Genomic DNA, 20,467 nt, shown 5'->3' on the forward strand with positions numbered 1-20,467 from the left:
AAATTGACTGTGTTAATACATTTTAGTTATTATAACGTAGAACTACATTTCTCTATTTTTACACATATATTCAAATCATTAATTATTAGAAATTCAATATTGTTTCAATACCCTCTACTAGTGTATTATAACATAATGTCAATTAAATCCCTCAAACATTTAATTAACCCTTGATTCCACCATGGTTTCTAACATTAGTCTAAACAACTGCACATTTAAAATGACTTCTCAGTGCATCACTCTACAATCAAACTATTAGTATGTTGGTTAACATAATTCATAAACTGTAAGTATAGATGATCTCTGTAATAAGGGACAGCACTGAGGTTTCTTCTACACCACCACCAAGGAAATGTCACACATAAGCAATATGAAAACTTGGCAGATGTGCACCTCCTAAAAATCACTTCTAGCAATGCCATTGTTTGTCATAGAATAGGGTTGTAAGAAATGTGTTTTTTATTTGTTTGCCTAGTCATTTCGTTTAGTGAGCTTGGTTTGCTTTTAGTCTCTTTTTAGTAGGAGATAGTGCGTCTTTTCTCAGACGGACTTAACAACACTGTAGCCGCTTGGGGAGACTCCGTGTGGTCTACAAGGCATAGTATCAGCCACCGCAGCAGAAGGAAGGACTCCTATTGTACCCGGAGATCTCAACGTTTTTGCTTTGTTTTTGTAATTAGGCGAAAACGAGAAAGAGGCGACCGCGGAGAACATATTCTCTGCTGCCCTCTAGCAAAGAAGTCACTAGCCCCACGGGTGCACTCTGTACAGCAAGAAACCACTGTGAACAGCATCAGCATCTCCTTTCACAGCTGGTACATACTATTATTTGAGTTTTTTGGAGCTGATAGTCTGTTTTTGTGTTGGATTGTATTTTCTGCATTTTTTTTGCATTTGTGTTATATCGAGAATATAAAAAATATAAACAAAGAGGGAAGCCTCAGCTTTGGAAACAGGAAACATACAAATACAGTGAAGCCCATTGAAGCAGCAAGAGGCATCCTGGGAGAGGGTTTCCTTATCGACGGTCTTTTCTCAGTCGTGATTTAACTGAGGGTCCGTTCCGTCTTCCCAGTGGACAAAGTTCCAGGCTGCTACCCCCAACGGACAGGGCGCCATAAATGGGTGAGTTGGCAGTGTGTTGTTAATTTCCCACGGGTGTTATTTTATTTATGTGGGAAGAATCACTCACCTTGGACATTAGCTAAGGGTGAGTTAAAGGGAAAATATCTTCATTTAATACGTAATCCAGGGAGTGGAACGTCTGCATGTTGAATCATTCAACCATTGTGGATAGCAATGAAACGATGTGGCATAGGGCGCGTGGTGTGGCAGCCAGAGGATGGAGATGGGCTAGTGGGTGGGCAGGCAGCCGCAGCCCGTGTGACGGGGTATCCGTAGCATTCTCTGAGAAGGGAAGCCGCACCGCTCTCGTTCAGGCCAGGGGTGGCCGAGAGCAGATTACAATTGATTCGTTGGCGTTATTCATAGCGCTGGGATGACCACATAAGCGCTATCCAGAAAAAAAGACACGATGACGTTGGGTGTTTGGGTATGCAGAAATTCGCCTATGAGGGAACAGTTAAATATTTGGTCAATAGCCTGGCTGTCAGTGGACCCTTCTTAGCAGGACGTTAAAATATATGTTTGTGTCGCTGAAACCCACATGTCTCGTATTTGTATTTCTTTTATTGTGCAGTATACCGAGCTAACTAACAGAGGTGGCTTAGCCGCCACTGTAATGTAAACTGACATTCAGAGTGCTAACCGGCACTACTCAAATACTTCAAATTATAACAGCCCCACGTGATAAGCTTTAAAAATTCCACCATTCCTGAGAATGGGTTCCTCTTTATCAATCTAAATGAAGAAGACCCTATCTCTAACCATGCCCAGGAGGATGTACAGTCAACAAGTACGGTTATTGTACATTGAGATTAAGACCGGTGAATAGCGGAACCGAGTACAGTCACTGTGCTTCCTTTTTGGGTTGAACGCCTACATTATCATGATGATGACATGCAAGCACTATCGGTTGCGTCAGCACCAGCCTAGGCACTTTGTGGCCACAAATTAAGGAGGAACCCCATTTTAGGGTGGTGGCTGCCTGCCGGGTCACACCGATTTTATGTTGTGATCATATCAGGTCAGCAGTTCTTTCCAAGCATTTAGGGCAAATGTGGGCGTTTGAAGAAACAGTTGTGCAAAGGAATGAGATAAAAAATAAGGACACTGTAAAAACCCGAGAAGAAGAATTATTAGTCATATGGCTTTTACTGGATCACTTTTTGACATAAGAATCTCTGGATATTGGACTTCATATCAGAAAAAAACGGGGGTATTTTCTGTTGAAATTAACATACCATCTTAAACAATAGCCACAATGAACCCTCGATAATCAGTCCCAAGATGCGAATACAATATTCCCTCAATATTGATTGAGGGGAAAAGGGAGAGGATACTGGGGTGGTCTCCTGACAGAGGTGTTTGGGACTGTGGTGCCCAACAACCGCCATCAGCGGCACAAATTAAGCAGTGGTAGAAGGTGAAATAATATATTTCATGTCTGGTAGATTTAGCTTTGTGAGGCAACGGACCAAGCTTAATAGTGCTTAAATGTAAACCGTGTTTTATCCAGGCTAACCTACCAAGCAGTGCTGTTTTTAAGGCCATTTCAGTTTCAATTCTTCCAGTAAAAATATGAGCCTACAAGTCCCAGCATGCATAATAATGGTGATAAAGTCAGGACTGGCTGAATATGACCTCATGACATGAGATGGGTTGGCAGCAGTGGACCTCTAATCTAATTTCACTGTAACGCAACGCAGTTACTGTAATCAAGCAGACTTAAGTAGTGGCTTATAGCAGTACTGAAAGGAGAATGAAACTGCACAACTTTCAGGATGGCAGTTTCTAAAGTGGGTTACGCATTTTTTTGTTCATGCACAGTCTCGTGTTTCACTTCCTACTTCGAGTATTAAGGGCCACTTTTGTTTCCTTGTCAGGTATTAAAAATAGTCATCTTCGCTTTTTATATGTGGCGCAATAATAAGAACATATGAACAAAAGTGTGATTTTGGAAAAGAATGAAAAAGTGTACAATATTAAGACTCAAAATACTTGATGTTGCTTCTAGACAGGAAATCCAAGGGGCCTATTTGAGGGTTGCCGTTTTTCGTCAGACCTGCTGCTGTTCCAGCCTCGTTTGCAGTCATTATAAAAATAAAAATAAATCAGGGCTGCAATGAATGGGCTGTGAGGTCTTCTCTGCGGTTGTGTTTTATCAATGTAAATATTCGCAGTGCACCCAAACGTGTCTGCGCTGCTGAGAGATGCTTCTAGAAGCAGCGCTGTTGACATGCTGCAGCACTGCCTGCCGGGCACCCTTTGGTTTTTGCCAGCCTAGCTCGCTGGCAACACGAGGCTCTGTTCTGTTTGCAAACAATGGCGAGAGGAGAGCAGCCAGCTGCCCACCAGTTCCAGAGTTGTCCCACGTGGCCACGTCCCTCGGACTCAGGGGCGTAGCTCTCATTGGTCTAGCACTAGCAGGTGCAGTGGCACCGGGACCCAGAGAGCTGAAGGGCCCGTTGAACCCTGATAAATGCTTCATATGACTAAACCAGCAACAGCCAAGGGAGCTATTTACCTTACTTGCACCAGAGCCCATGGTATCCTTCCAGCGCTTCTGTTCGGTCTGGTCCCTCTACCGGAATACAGTATAAATACCGCGTCCAACAAGTAGTCTTTTTGTAATAAAATACAATAATAATATTTTTCTTATTTGTCCCTCGAAAAAATCTTCTTACTCTGTGTTTTCGTTAGGGAAAGATAGAGCATACGCCCTTTGTCTTAGGAACAATATCCCACCCAAAATTAAGACCAAAACCGAGAAAGGCTCTGAAATCTGTGTTTACCTCTTTTGTAGCTTGCTGGAGAAGAAATGGAGAAGATAGATTTAAGCGTGAAAGTCTATTCACCAAAATGCTACTTGCAGTAGAAATAGCATCATACTTACTTTGGCATGATGACTTCACAGATTACACTTCTTGTATTGTATTGCAACATTTGTATAGCGCTTACTTCCCCTGTGTGGTTGCTGAAGTGCTTGCCTTTATGAGTGGCGCTTAATACACCTTGTGGGGTGTGTGGTTGGAAGAGCATTATATTTGTCTTGATCTTTTCTGGGAAGTGTTTCAGTTTGGTGTGTGTTGACCACTGAAGTAGTTATGGTGTTATGGGACCCAACACCTGGCAGTGTGGTGGATGAAGAAGTGTTAGTTGTAGACATACATTTTATGGTTTTCAGTCAACTGGTAGTTTTGATTAATCAGCTCATCAGGTCCCTTTATAGGGTTTATGATCATCGCTGTCCAGTTTGCTGGTTATGCACTGGGGAGGAGGTGGGGGTGGAGGGGAGCACTCCTTCTGAGTTACTTTGTTTAATGTTTATGGTGAGCTGGCTTACATAGGTGAGAGAGATGGTGGGGAGATCTTCTGGAATGGACCTTCTTGCTGTCACCCCATATATAATTGTCACTTAAGATATCAAGAAGTGGTCATATTTCGTAGGTAGTTGGACCTGCAGTGATAGACTGATTACTGTCTTCAGTAAGCCAGTGGAATGTGGCAGATGTCTCCAGTTACTATATAATACCCAGGGTAGACAGATCAGCCCTTCCTAACTTACCTGGATATAAGAAAGGTGTGTGCTGATAGGCCTGTTCAATATATGGAGTCCGTAGATTGTACTTAAAGGAGCGAATTTTATACCTGGTTCTGTCCCATAGGTCCAGGATTATGTAGTTATCTTGGAAACAGACAACTTTCCAACTCCTTTCTGAAGTTGAATGCTCCCGAAAGGTTCGAATTTGGGCTCGTAGTAAATTCTAGAGATTTTGCGCTTGTACTGACAAAGCAGTGCCTGCTATGGATTTATTCTATTAAGGGGGTGTGATGATCGATATGTGGTCCAAGCCTGGAGTGTTGTGTCCTATTTTGCTTGTATTACTTGATTTTAACTTGTAGGAATGTGTATTTTCCTTGGAAGAATCAGTGGACGACGCAAGGCAAGGCATCTCAGACACTGCTCTTGTAGCTATAGCGAGCCAGTAGCGTGACTGCAGGGCTGGTGTCATGCATTCCTTTGGATGAAGGCAGAGAGGGAGTCTTGCAACAGCATTTTGGTTGAGTTGTAGTTTGCATATGATAAAACTGGAGGGGCTAAGGTAAAGAGAGCTGGCATAGTCAAGCTCAGAGATTACAAGTGTGAGGGCAGCTTGTAGGTTTTGTCTGTGGCCCATCCTTAGTTCTTCAGCAGTTTTCTGTTTGCTCCTCAGGGACAGAGGTGGGCTTGAATTTAAAATCAGCCAGGAAAATGTTTTCATACCCGCCGTGGAGTACCAAGATAGCATAGGAAGTGAGAGTGTCTGTTTTCAGGAAGATCTTGGCAGCAAAATATATACATACGTACAAGAAAATTGTGTGTGTTCCCTCAGGGCTGTTTGACAGGGTGAATATCTAATGACCCCTCTGCCCACCCACCTCTAAAGGCAGCCTCTCGGTCCTCAGTCTACCAGCGATTTGTTTCCCTCTGCGCCATATGGCAATCAAGCGCTCTTATGAGGCTCCAGAAAAGAGCAAACACTGTAAATCATACATAATAAACAAGGATCTTGGGCCTGCTTTACATTTCGTGACACGCTGATTTCTTTTTAAGGTCTAGCATTAGCCAAGATCTATTGATTTTACTAACATTACATGTAAATTATACCTAATTCCAAGATCTTTCTTCCAGCCCTCTTCATCCAGTGTTTTTTTTTTTGCTGTGTCATTCACAGTTTTCTTCTTCACGCTACAGCAGACAACATAAGGCAATGGATCTGCCCACTCAAGTCATAGGCTAACTTCTCTGTGAGTGACAGCATTTTGCTCTTTCAGAAGAAGCACATGTCCTCACACCAAAAAGGCCCATTTGGTGGCAGAGCCTACTATGGCAATGTATGTTTTTCAAGACCCACGAATATTTTTTATTTTTATTATTTTTATATAGTGCCAAGGGCCTGTTTGTTCCCTCGAAAATAGGTTTTCCAAAACCATTACAAAACAAGCTTAGACAACGCCAAAAAGGCTGGGAGAAAAAGCCCGATTTATTGGTTTTGCTCATGCTTGTTGGTTTTGAGATTAGGGCACCGAAGAGCACTTCCAGAGGTACACAAGAGCAAGCCCTATTGGAATAATTTAATCTCCTCATTCACGTTTTAAACATGGAGCAAATCAGTTCTTTCAGCGCCTTATTTCTCGGACTATAACAGATGTTCAACATTTTCCACTCAATTGAAAATCTCATGGATTATCGCCCAAAATGACGTTTTCACTTTCTTGTGGAAGAAGCGACCCGCATTAGGTGGAAAAACAACTTTATTCTGTACGTGATGCTCTGCTGTTGTCTACATAAATCTGCATTCCAGACAGTGCTTTATGCTTGGTAAGTTCAAACACATTAATGAAAACATCTGCTCCAGTACATTCCTCCTAGGAGTTGACAGCCACATAGTCGTGTCAACACGCAGACTTTACAAAAACCCGTCGGAAACTTACCCACTCTGAACGAGAATGCTCTAAGGAAAAAATGCCTCTCTGGGTTTCTCCATAGAACTGCATGTGGAAAATTTAGCAACTTGCCTGTAAGCCCTGTGGTGGCCTCTAAGAAGTCGAAATTTCGCCCCCCCCCTCGCAAATTATCTCCTAGTAAGTTTTAATTTTACCAACCAAAAATTTTAATAAACCAATTTTATTACACAAAACTAAACATTACATATACATACACTGCACCGATTTCTTTTTCAAATAAACTGACAGATGACAGAAGATGAGCTTTTAAGAGACAAGCTTATGTGAATCTGATGTCTGATTTATGTACTTTAAGTTGTTAATGTGTACATTACATTAATACAGTATTTTCTCAATAGAGTCTTTAATATAAAGTTTTCCTTTCTTTGAGTTGATTCATTTTCTTCTATCTTTTGGAAACAATTTAAGAAAGCTTGATTGTATTTTTCTTTGAAAATCAAATCAATATTATTTTGATGCTTTGTTGTGGGGGGCCTAAAAGAAGTCGGGCCGTAGGCACACGCCAATTCATCTTTACTTTCTCACACACACACACACACACACACACACACACTCACACACACTCACACACACACGCTTACATAAACACATGTTCACTCATATACATTTAAAAGGGTTTCTAACTTACCTCAGCTACCAAGGAGGGTCATATTCCATCTAAATGTACTCCGTTTTTTATTACACTAATAGTGAATAATTTAATATATATTATTCACTATTAGTGTAATAAAATAAAAAACTGATTGAAAGCAAGGAAGAGGAGCCCCAAGCAACGTCCATAAGGAGGAGCTGCCCCTGTGTTCCTGGCACTGATGTTGCCACTTCTGAGGCCAGTGGTCGCAAGGGGTAAGCAGGGGGTCGCAGCTGCAACACATGGCGCCCCTAAATGACTTCCATGTATAAACGTTTATTTCCTTTTTCAGTAAAATTACACAGCATAAATGGGGAACGGGTTCATCCCGTACTCTTATTCCACATGTATGGCAGAGCTTAATACCTTGACTATTCTCATAGTGCTCTGACGTGCCTTTTAGGCGACACATAAGCGCTACACAAAACTTCCTAAATTACATTAGAAAGAAATTCGAACATACTTTAACTGCAGTAATGGATTATAAATACAAATAAGTCTGATTTCTTATTGCGACATTCTGCACCGAGGAGAGCAGAGTGGATGGAGAAAGGAATGTTCAGTTGAAATGCTTTGAGGTAAACAGGGCAGTAAATGCAAGGTGTCTGATAACATGTACACATTATTTGGCAGGCGTGACGCAAGAGTTTGCATAAAGGCTTGGCGCGTTCTTGTGCCTTAACCTCTGACCCAGTCAGCGGTTGCATATGGTGCCGGAGAGGCCTTTGTGTGATCTCGTTCAAGTGTTGCACACTCGGGCGCTCGCGCACACCCATTGGTACAATTGCCTATTGACATTTGAGTTGTAGGTGGATGAGATTGGTGGCAACCGGTAAGCAAAGCAACTATGCCGTGCGGTCAGCGTTTGATTAGTGTTCTAATTAGGGACATTATTTTTTTACTTATTAAAATACAAGTGCCCTTTTCTCGTTATGCTTCAGATCGTGTAAATTCGTGTTCAGCTTCAGCAATTTAATACTGCCTAGCCTGGACATCTGTAGCTCTCAAATACAACTGTAAAGCAGCATGTACAATGAGAAATACCAAATATTACTCCTTGGTTCTGCATTCTCATTGTCTCTGGAGGGCCGAGGTATTTCCTTTATACTGAGCATCTTACTGCAGCATTAGCATGTTACACATGATTAACTTACATCGAACACGATCAGTACGTGTGGGATCAATTTGAAAATAATGGGGACACTTGATTGCGACAATATCCTGTACAGTTTTTTTATGACACATATTTGTAGTCCGAGGTAAGAAGATATTACTTGATTGGCCTAGATCCACAGGTCTTTTGGTCAAATTCCAAAGCTGTAATTGGAACCTAGGTGTGTCAGATGCCAAAGCCAGCAGTTTAACCCCTAGACCACAACTCCTGCCCATGTGATCTCTTCCCATGAAAGTTGCCGTTCTCCATATTTAAGGTCCAACTCCTCTTGCCCTCGGTTCTACCAACCATTGGCAAGTCTGCTGTTTTACACTCGAGTCATTTGTTCAGCTCTTCAACTCACTCCTTCTCTCTAAATGATATAATTTACAATAATGTCCACCAGTTCTGTACCACTCAAACCTCCTAATACAGGGGCTGGTGGCTTAGTGGACTAATGTGTCCACTGTAGTGGCCTGTGTTTGACCTCATGCTCACAGGTTCAAATCCACTCAGCCTTTCATCCGAATTCTGAGGTCGATAAAATGAGAACCAGTGCGTTGGGTAACAATAAAAACATCTGTTATTCAGTACCAAGATGCCTAAGGGTGAATGTGTGCTTTACAAATATACGTTATGTTATGTTACCCACTCAATTCAGTTCTAGTCTCAGCACAAATAGGTTTTGCAGCTTCGATTATGTGCATCCCCCAACTACTTCTGCTTTGCAGCCTTTCTCAGTTTTAAACCAAAATGCAAAATTTCTGACAAATCCTGACAAATTTTATTTCCCTCAAGTCTCCGTTTGACCTCAAGACTTCGTACAGCAGATCATTGCCTTTACATCTAAAGGCCTTCATCAGTTCCTAATCTTTATGAGTCTCTTAAGTTTTCACACAGTGAACGCCTCCTTCCTCTTAGGCTTTTCTTACCTTTTAACAGTTTTGACCATGCTTCCTGTTTCCCCTTTTTTTCTTGCAAAGCCATGTTTTAAGTGCTGACTTTAACGGGAGTATGCCCTCTCTTTCTGGGTGGAGGGGCTAAAGTGCTCAGTACATGTCTGTATTGTTTCTCCCAGTGGGCCCACACCTCGAATATCTAATCATCCATTTGAGCTGTTAAATCTATACCGGGTCTCTTTTACCGCCTCCCAACGCATCCTGAGTTCAGAGCTAGACTGCATAGTGTTTTTTTGCAAGAATCATGCTGCATGCTTTCTCTTTTCTGAAGCTTGATGTGTAAAGGCGTTTTGTCCATCACACTACTGATGGTATAACTGCTTTCTCCTCATACTGCTAGATTCCTGATTCTCGCTCAACCTTGGCAACAGCTGCCTCTTTCTCCAAATTTCAAAGGTATCTCGTCTGGAGTAATACTCTTGTCTACAGTACTACTTTAAGATCCTGTTTCCAAACATTTCTTTCCCACACCTCTCATAGTCACTACAATTACTCCCAGGTCCCTCCAGGCCTCATCCAATTCATTACTAATAGATATAACTATCTCCACGACAGAAAAAAAGAAGGTAAGGAATGATGATCCCTACCCCACCCCCTCCTCCTGGAAGAACATAATGGGGGTCATTACAACATTGGCGGTAAAAGGCGCTTACTGCTGTCAGAAGACCGCCAACATCCCGCCGCGGTAAACCGCCACGGTCATTCTGACCCACAACAGGCAAACCGCCAAAATACAGACATCCACAAAAGTCCGCCACACCAAAGGTCAGCGAGAAACTGGCGATGACCAAACCTCCACTGTCACGCCAACAGAAATACGCCCACACTATCACGACCCACGAATCCACGCGGCGGTCTTTCAACCGCGGTATTCCATTGGCGGTACACACCGCCGCGCTCAAAATACACACACTCTTACTAAACACAGCCACATTGGACAATTCAAAATACACACACCTGAGACACATACACACACCACACCCACACACCCAATTAAATATAAAACACACACCCACATCACCCACAAACCTCCACTCCTAGAGAATCTGTACCACGCACAGAGAAATAGATATCCGAGCACCCAGATGCGCATATTACATTCACCCAGCAATATTACCACGCACTTCACACAACACACCAATACACATCACCACACTTAGCACCACACAATCCACCCCACACATCACCCACACCACCCCATGTCACCGCAAAGACACCCCAGGTTTTCTGAGGATGAACTCAGGGTCATGGTGGAGGAAATCGTACGGGTAGAGCCACAGCTCTTCGGAACACAGGTGCAGCACACCTCCATTGCCAGGAAGATGGAGCTATGGAGCAGAATATTCAACAGGGTCAACGCTGTGGGACAGCATCCAAGAAATAGGGACGACATCAGGAAGCGGTGGAACGACCTACGCGGGAAGGTGCGTTCAATGGTATCCAGGCACAACATCGCGGTTCAGCGGACTGGCGGCGGTCCACCACCTCCTCCCCCAGAATTTACAACATGGGAGGAGCAGGTCTTGGCGATCCTGCATCCTGAGGGCCTCGCAGGAGTATCTGGAGGAATGGACTCTGGTAAGTCTCATCTTCACTACTTCATCCCCCCACCCCACCAGCATGCCAACTCATACCCCCACCCACCCCCTCACCCCTATCACACCTACTCCTTGCAAATGTCTCACCATCACAACCCACCCATCCCAACCCCAAGCCTTGCATGCGACCACAAAGCATGGACACCCATCACCAAAGCATGCCCACTGTACATACCCATACCCCCCAAACCACTGTCACAAAAGCCCCCACACAGGAATGCAAGCACTGGGGTACACGGGCACCCACCCATTGTACGCTATGGCACACACAGATGCAATAACCATCCCTTTATACCCCTGCAGGACCCGAACGCCACGTCACCGCGCAGGAGGGTCCACAAATGTCCACTCCACCCCCAGAAGAGGCCCACAGTGATGACAGCACCTCTGTCGACCTGGATCTAGATGACCAGCCCGACCCATCGGGGACCTCGGGACAGTCGGTTCCCCTCAGACAGCCACAGGCCACAGCAGACCTTCCCCCCTCTGGGAACACCAGCACAGCACCCACCCAGCGGGCCCATACCTCTGTCCCCAGGACACGTCAATCAGCAGTGTGTCCACCACTACAGGGCACCCAGGTTAACCCACCACCCCAACAACAACAGGGACCTGGGGGCAAGTGGTAGTGGGCACACGGTCCAGGGGACAGAGGCCCAGGGAAACAGGGGAACTGGGAGGGCTGCTGTGCGACAGGGGGAGGGCAGGCCCAGGGAACCCACTCTCCACGATGCCCTCTCCTCCATCATGGGAGCCTACCATCATTCCCAGGAGACAATGGCGAAGGTACTGGCCAGGTTTCAGGAGATCCAGCTCCTGCAGGAGGAACAGTATTTGGGCTTCAGGGAGGAACTACGAACCATCAGTTCCGCCCTGGGCACCATTGTAGGGGCTCTGAATCTGGTAGTCACCACATTGCGGGACACTGTGGCACCACAAAGGGCCCCTGACACTAGCATGGACCAAGAACTGCCTACCACCTCTGCCGGCGCTAGTGGACAGGAGGCCCCGCCACAGGACCAACAGGCCACCAGCACCCCACCCCCTGCAGAAGGAGAACCACCCCGCAAGCGGCCCTGAGATCCAGGAAGAAGACAGAGTAAGATGCCAAGACCCCCGCCAGGAAAGGATACCTCCCTGATTGTCATCCCACTGTCCCACATTGTCACCCTGTCCATCCTTAAACTGCCCCTGCTCCACTTTCCACAGGCATTTGGACAATGCACCTGTGATACAAATAGTCTGGACTCTGCCATGGACAATCCTCCACCATCACCCCTCACCGATTTGCAACCACCCACCAATATAAAGCACTGTAATAAACACAGTTATTGCACAAAACAATCAGGAGTCTGGCTGTTATTTTGAACAAATGTATTAGACATTAACGTGCCAAAATGCTTATTTACATTGTGATGCCAACATACCAATGTCACACAGCTGTAGTTCATGGGGAAACAAAGCAGATGTCACGCAGTGGGGCCCACATCTCTGAAATCGGAAGGGAAAGTCACAACTCAGTTACCATACACTGGGGGAAAAGGACAGACAGTAGAGAGGTAGTAGTGTTTAAGTATATGTAATATGCCGGTGTGTATTCTTACCTGTGTGTCATTGGAAATACTGCTGTATTACTGTGTTCCTGTTGTCTATGTCGTCTTCTTCGGCTTCCTCGTCTTCACTCTCCACAGGCTCCACAGCTGCTACAACACCACCATCTGGACCATCCTCCTGCAGAAAAGGCAGGTTGTGAAGCATACAGCAGGCCACGATGATCTGGCACACCTTCTTTGGTGAGTAGAATAGGGATCCACCTGTCCTATGGAGGCACCTGAACCTGGCCTTCAGGAGGCCGAAGGTCCGCTCGATCACCCTTCTAGTTCTCCCATGGGCCTCATTGTAGCGTTCCTCTGCCCTTGTCCTGGGATTCCTCACTGGGGTCAGTAGCCATGACAGGTTGGGGTAACCAGAGTCACCAATCAGCCACACACGTTGCCTCTGGAGTTGACCCATCACGTAAGGGATGCTGCTATTCACATGATGTACGCGTCATGCACTGAGCCAGGGAACTTGGCATTAACATGGGAGATGTACTGGTCTGCCAAACATACTATCTGCACATTCATCGAATGATAACTCTTCCTGTTTCTGTACACCTGTTCACTCCTGTGGGGGGGGGAACCAAAGCCACATGGGTCCCATCAATGGCACCTATGATGTTGGGGATATGTCCAAGGGCATAGAAATCACCCTTCACTGTAGGCAAATCCCCCACCTCAGGGAAAACGATGTAGCTGCGCAGGGCAGACAACACTCTGGACAACACCTTGGAAAACATAGGCTGGGACATCCCTGATGATATGGCCACTGTTGTTTGAAATGACCCACTTGCAAGGAAATGGAGCACTGACAGCACCTGCACTAGAGGGGGGATCCCTGTGGGTTGGCGGATTGGTGACATCAGGTCTGGCTCCAGCTGGGCACACAGTTCATGAATAGTGGCTCGGTCAAGCCTGTATGTCAGTATGACATGTCTTTCCTCCATTGTCGACAGGTCCACCGGGGGTCTGTACACAGGAAGATTCCGCCATCTCCTCGCATGTCCCAGCGGACGGTGCCTATGAAGGACAACAGCGAGCACACAGTCAATCAACCCACAAGTACGTAACCACAGCTTGCACATAACACGATTCTCACTCCATTGAATGCTTTGTATGAGTGTTGATGCAAGGCCTAGGTATGTGTGACGCAGTAAAAAGTAAGCCATGTGGGCCCCTGAAATGGCGGCTGCCTGACCTGTGAAGTGCGACAATGGGATGTGAGGTAAATGCGCTGGCGTGGCACACCGTGGCGGTAGGCGGTCGAAGACCGCGGCGCAAAGCAGCATTGGTTAACATTGAACCCTATGGGTCTCATGAGCCAATGACGATGTGCGCCGGCGGTCGCGGTACGCACCGCCGCGGTACGCACCGCCGCGGGCATAACCGCCATTTTCTATCTGCTTAATCACTCGATACCTGATCTTCGACAGGAGAGGACCTACACTGCAAGTGCTGCTGTGACCTCGGTCTGGAAGAGACAATGGCTCATGCGACTGGGGAAAGGGCCCCTGCCTTCACAGCTCAGGAGTTGGAGAAACTTGTGGATGGGGTCCTCCCCCAGTACGCGCTACTCTACGGTCCTCCAGACCAACAGGTTAGTGCTGAGGGAGCATGCTTTATGGGCAATGCCTGTGTTGAGTGGGGTGGATGAAAGATGGTGGGGAGGGGAGCGATTGAGGCATGCATCAAACGGCGGTGAGAGCATGTGCCACATGGCAAGGGTAGGGATGGGGGGCCACTCACATTGAATATGCAGAAGGTGATGACTATTTTTCTCCCTCTGTACATTTCACATAGGTCAGCGCCCACCAGAAGTTCGTTATTTGGCGTGCCATCGCCAAGGACGTCCGGACCCTGGGGGTCCACCACAGACGGGGCACCCACTGCCGGAAGAGATGGGAGGACATCCGCCGCTGGAGCAGGAAGACGGTGGAGGCTCATCTGGGGATGGCCTCCCAACGAGGGAGGGGTGCCAGTTGGACTTTGACCCCCTGATGTCCCGGATCCTGGTGGTGGCCTACCCCGATTTGGATGGGCGCGTGAGGACATCACAGCAGACACAAGGGGGTGAGTACACTCTCATTCTGTTGACTTTGCGTGCAGTGGAGGTGTCTGGGTGGGGGAGGAGGGCTGTGGGTATCCCTAGGCCAGGGCGATTTCTGTAGGCTAGGCCCCTCCGTAAGGCATGGCCCTGTGCCCCCGCCCCTGCCTCTGTAGGGTGCCTAGTACAGCTATTCATGGCCCTGTGTCATCTATGTGTGCAGATGTCGTCCATAGGCTTGTAGGCCATGTCCCACGGATTGAATAGTCGACCCCAAGTGCGCGGCGTAGTGAAGGGGGCTTCTGTGTCTGTCCTGTCCGCCAACGGTGTCGCCAATGCATGCACTCAACATGTCTTTATTTTCTCCCCCCCCCTTTTTTGTGGTCTTTCTGTTCATGTGTGCATTAGCATCATCAGGCGGAGGAGAAGTGGCATCGGAGCACGAGGGAGCTGCATCCCACATGGCCATGGAGGGCCATGCAACGGACTCCAAATTCACCAGTGGGACAGAGGGCGAGGGGAGCTCCACAGCGGGGACTCGAGCAGACATCAGTGACACCGACTCGTCCTCTGAAGGGAGCTCCCTTGTGGTGGCGGCAACATCTGTGCCCCCCGCAACAACAGGTACAGCCACCACCCACCGCACCAGCACCGCCCTCCCAGCAGCCCCTCAGCGTTTGCCCCGTGCCCGCTCACCCAGGAAGGTGGGCATCTCCTTCGCCCCAGGCACCTCAGGCCCTGCCACAGTCACCCCTGCTGCCCTCAGTGAGGAGGTCATTGACCTCCTGAGGACGCTCACTGTTGGGCAGTCTACCATTTTGAATGCCATCCAGGGTGTGGAAAGGGAGGTGCACCAGAGTAATGCATAGCTGGAGGGCATTAATTCTGGTCAGGCTGCCCTTCAGCGATCGTTCCAGACTCTGGACTCAGCACTGATGGCAGCCATTGTCCCTGTCTCTAGCCTCCCCCCTCCAACTTCCTCCACCCATACCCTATCACCTGTACCTCTGCCTATCCCAGACACACCATCAGACCAGCCTGCACACACCTCAACACCCAAGGGAAGCTCAGGCAAACATAAGCACCACACATCACACAGGCATTCACCCAAGCAACATCCACATACAGACATACCAACACCCACTGCCTCCACTGTGTCCCCCTCCTCCTCGTCTCCCTCCTCCCTCCCTGTCACGTCTCCACTCACACCTGCATGCACAACATCTTCAGCCACTACGTCCCTCAGCAGCACACACACCAAAACCCCCCGCACACGTGCAGTCACCACCCCCACTGCCATTTACACGTCCCCTGTGTCCTCTCCCAGTGTGTCTGTGACCCCCTCTTCCAAGATACACAAACGCAGGCAGCCATCCACCCAACAGCCATCCACCTCACGACAGCCTCCAGCCCAAGCACCTGCACCCAAAGACACCAAACTTACAACTCCTACAACCACAACCTCTTCCTCCACTCCCATACCCACTACACCTACCCGTCCCACTGCTCCTAAAAAGTTTTTCCTGTCAAAACTCAACCTCTTTCCCCCAACTCCCCCACCCCGTCCATGTCATAGGACTACAGTCAGCACCTCAGCCACGACAAAACCGGCCCCTGTCATCACAGTCTGCCATGGACTGTGGAGTGCCCCACCCTCCAGGGCAGCCAGTTCGGTACGAAGCCAAGGCACGGGCAGCCCACCCCCGGAGAAACATCCCAAGATAGGCAGTGCCGGCGCAAGAGGGTGAAAACACCAGGGACTAAAATCCCTACCATGGCTCCGGCAGGAAGTGTGGAGACAGCTGGCACACCGCCCAAGGTGGGGAAGGGCCACAGGCGATCAGGGAAGGCTGGGAAGGGCAGCACGCCCGACAACACCGCCATCAGCCCAGCTGGCCAGGAGGGCCCCGCCAGCCCCATCCCAGGTGGGCAGGAGGCCACCAACAGGCCCGGCACAGCTGCCCAGGAGGGCCCCGCCAGCCGTAGGACAGATGGGCAGGAGGGCCCCGCCAGCCACAGGACAGGTGGCAAATGACCTCCCCGCCATGGCCGGATCTGCTGAACTGGGCCCTTCATCTCAAGCACCGCTGAACTGGGCACCGCCGTCTCAAGCACCGCTGAACTGGGCACCGCCGTCTCAAGTACCGCTGCACTGGGCACCGCCGCCTCAAGTACCGCTGCACTGGGCCCTTCATCTCAAGCACCGCTGCACTGGGCACCGCCGTCTCAAGTACCGCTGCACTAGGCACCGCCGTCTCAAGTACCGCTGAACTGGGCACCGCCGTCTCAAGTACCGCTGCACTGGGCCCTTCATCTCAAGCACCGCTGGCCCATGAGCGTCCGGGGCTGGCCCACATCTGTGTCGGGCAGGGCTGCACGAAGCACTCTGGGCACCAGGCCCCCTCCAGAACCAGTGGAGACTGTTATCCACTTGTGAGACTGTGGCTTTGCACTCCCCAGGATGTAACAGTGGGCAGCCCACCCACTGTCTGGACTTGTGAGACTGTGGCTTTGCACTCCCCAGGATGTAACAGTGGGCAGCCCACCCACTGTCTGGACTTGTGAGACTGTGGCTTTGCACTCCCCAGGATGTAACAGTGGACAGCCCACCCACTGTCTGGACTTGTGAGACTGTGGCTTGGCACTCCCCAGGATGTAACAGTGGGCAGCCCACCCACTGTCTGTACTTGTAGACTGTGGCTTTGCACTCCCCAGGATTGAACAGTGGGCATGGAGGCCCCTCGTGGATCTGGCGTCGTGCACTCATCTGGCTGAGGTGCCCCCCCTTCACTTCCCCCTGAGGTGCCTGTAGTTTTGCTATCTGATGCCCCTGCAGTTTTTCTCTCCGTTGGAGTCAGGTATCCTGTGTGGGCTTTGCCCATGTGATTTGGGCCCAGTGGTCCACGAACAATGCCTGCTACAATGCTTGGACTTGTACATTTATGTATATAAGAGTTTTTGATGTGTATATATATTTTTTTGGCAGTAATACAATATATTCCAATGTTTAGAATCATTTCCTTTTGTATTTGCATTCTTCCGGGGGGTTTGGGGGGTGTCACTCTGATGTGTTGCTATGAATTGATGTGTGTGTTGTAGTGGGTGAGGGTGGGTGTGTCGCATATGTGTGTACCCGTAATAATTTCCCCTCCCCCTCACCTGTGTCGTAGGTGAAGTACTCACCGTTGTCTTCTGCGCCGGCGTTCGTGTTCCTGGTAGAGGAGCAGGAACACTATCGCTGGGAGTATGTGGAGTTTGGGTTCCATGCTGTCCTGATTCCTCGTGGGCTGTATGGAGGTGAGCGTTTTCCCTTCGAAATGGCTGTTTCCGCCGTGTTTTTATCGGCGGGGCTACCACCCGGGAAAAGGTGGCGGATTGGTAGGTTGTGATACAGTGGGCGGTACATTGTCTCCCGCCTGTCTGTTGGCGGTGACCGCCGCGCTGTTTGTTTGTACCGCCGTGGCGGGCGGTGTGTTGATGTGGCGGTCGCTGTTGGCGGTTTCCGCCAGGGTCGGAATTCCATTTTTTTTCCCGCCAGCCTGTTTGCGGTTTGGCCGCCGCTTTAACACCGACCGCCAGGGTTGGAATGACCACCAATGTGTACTTACCCCGCATTCCTTCTGTTCTTTTTTTCGGTCTTGATAACAGAATGGAGTGAGGATTGGAGGGAGCTGGAGTGGCTTTGCTTGTCGTTTCTCATTCTCTTCTGCTTGGTGTTAAGAAAATAGTTTGTTGCTGTGCCTCCCTGGCTGCAGGGCTTGTGGGGAGGAGCAGGGTTGTATGTTTGGGACCGGCGGGCTGCTGGTCGGGCCTCCTTTTATCGGTTTGTTGCCAGGGCTTCCTCCACGGTGCTGTTGTTGCCATCGCCTGGGCTACGTGGTTGCCTGGTGGCCATGCTGTGGACGTTGGAGTGTTGCCGGACTCCTGTTGGGTTGGAAGCCGTCACTGTGCAGGCATGGAAGTATTTCAGCCTGCACCTGCTGCTGAATTTTGACATTTGTCGTTGTTTCTGCTTCTTCAAATGCAGAGGGCCCCAGGAGATTTGTTGAAAAAGCCTGGTATCCTTCATTACTTGTGTTTTGCTCTTGTGGTTTTTTTTTTGCACTTTGTTGGAGGGTGCCTGCTTGCTGCTATGGGAAAACACACCCATAACAGAAACATATGAAGCTTAATTTCTCAGTTTCCACTTCTTCCTCCTCTGGTTCTCCTTCGCCTTGTCATTCCAAGAGGAAGAGAGAGGACGATGAGGCTAGGCTTAAGCGCCTGATTAGGGAGACCATTTAGGGATTGGGGGATGCTGGCAATCCCAAGGGGACTGTGCGTGACGTGGCTTATCCGTCTTCAGAATCTGAGGGGGAGGAGTTGTCCCCTGAGGAGCAGAAGGGGAAATACATATCTAAGGACATGTTGCCTGACCTTATTTGTCCAGAGGAAGAGGTGCTGGATACATCATCTGGGTCCCTGCTGCGCCAATTTCGGTGTGTCACTCCTGTTGATGTGCCTGTACACCCTTGCATTCTGGAGGTCCTAGGGTGGGAGTGGAAGGATCATAATAAAATTGTGATGCTCCACTTTATGGCAAAATTATATTCCTTTTAGGATATGCTGAAAGATTTGCTGGACTCAATTCCCATTGATTCCTTTGTGGACAGTTTGGTGGAACATACGTCTCTGATGGAGGATAAAATCATCAGGGATTCTGTTGATAAGAAGGTGGATGTAGCCCTTAAGAAGTTGTATTCGGGCTGCCCATCTGGCTCTCAGGGCCAGTATTTATGGCACTTATATGGTACAGTTGCTGATTTCCGATATGAAATCCTTTTATAGGGCACTAGATGAGTCCTCTGACTGTTCTGGGGGTACTGGAGCACATTGAGCGGCAAGTGGAGATCTTGTCAGACGTGTCCTTTGATGTTGTGAGGGCCTCAGCACTCTCTGGAGATGCATTTTTTGGCACCGAGCTTGTGGAGAAGCTTCATAAAAGTTTCTAGGAGAAGAAAGATTCTTCCTCCCTTAAGTCCGTGCCTGGGGATCATCAGCCTTCAAAGCTCAAGTCTTCATTGTGGCAACCTTCCAAGCAGCAGTTAGTCGGATCGCAGAGGTGGTTTCCAGCTGGACGGGCCCGTGAGAGGAAACCGAAGTCCCCCCTCCCAGGAAGCCTTGCTCCTGACTATATGGTGGAGTCAGACGTCACAGTTGGGAGTCGCCTGCAGCATTTTCTAGAGGTCTGGCGGGGGTCTGCTTCAGAGGACTGGGTTTTGGACATTGTGCAGAACGGTTGCAGGATTGAGTTTTAGGTGTTCCCTCCTTCTTCGGGTGTGAGGCCAACTCGTTGGCCTGTCAACCATGTGAAGTGCACTGCACTAGTGGGGGGAATTCACTCTCTTCTTGACAAATGTGCCATTCTGGAGGTGCCTTTCTTGGAGAGAAGGTTTTAATCCATCATCTTCCTTGTAGCAAAGTCCACCGGGGGCTTCTGGCTGGTTTGGACTTGAAGGATTTGAACAAGTTTGTGTCATGCCCCTTTCAAAATGGAGATGCTGCAGCAGATTATTCCGTTGGATATCAATGGTCATCTGATGTGCACTCTGACTGGCAGGACACTTACTGTCATGTCCCGATTCATCTGCTGTTCCAGCAGTTTCTCACGTTCTGTGTCAACCATTCCCACTATCAGTTCAGTGTGCCACAGTTCAGCCTCAGGTCTTCCCAATGGTGTTTACCAAGGTAGTGTCTCTTCTGGTTGTGTCCCTGCATCTTCAGGGGCTAAACCTGTACCCCTATTTGGATGACTGGCTGATTCACGGGACCTGGTTCTTTGGGATGTTTGGGCAGTTTGCACCGCTCTCCAGGC

General features: G+C 48.5%; 1 protein-coding gene across 3 annotated transcripts in view; it reads left to right on the forward strand.

Annotated features, from left to right (window-relative positions):
• Nucleotides 1–526: 526 nt before the first annotated feature.
• The window catches only part of SH3KBP1 (SH3 domain containing kinase binding protein 1), a 1,044,962-nt gene continuing 1,025,021 nt past the window's right edge, over nt 527–20,467 (forward strand). The window contains exon 1 of one of the 3 annotated variants that reach the window (XM_069204692.1): nt 527–1,125. In XM_069204692.1, coding sequence (XP_069060793.1) covers nt 1,122–1,125 — 4 coding nt within the window. In that variant the 5' untranslated portion in view covers nt 527–1,121. The remainder of the gene's footprint in view (nt 1,126–20,467) is intronic. The other 2 variants (XM_069204693.1, XM_069204694.1) reach the window with 2 other exon arrangements.

The sequence above is a fragment of the Pleurodeles waltl genome, chromosome 8 (assembly GCF_031143425.1).
Source record: "Pleurodeles waltl isolate 20211129_DDA chromosome 8, aPleWal1.hap1.20221129, whole genome shotgun sequence".
Classification (NCBI taxonomy): Eukaryota; Metazoa; Chordata; class Amphibia; order Caudata; family Salamandridae; genus Pleurodeles; species Pleurodeles waltl.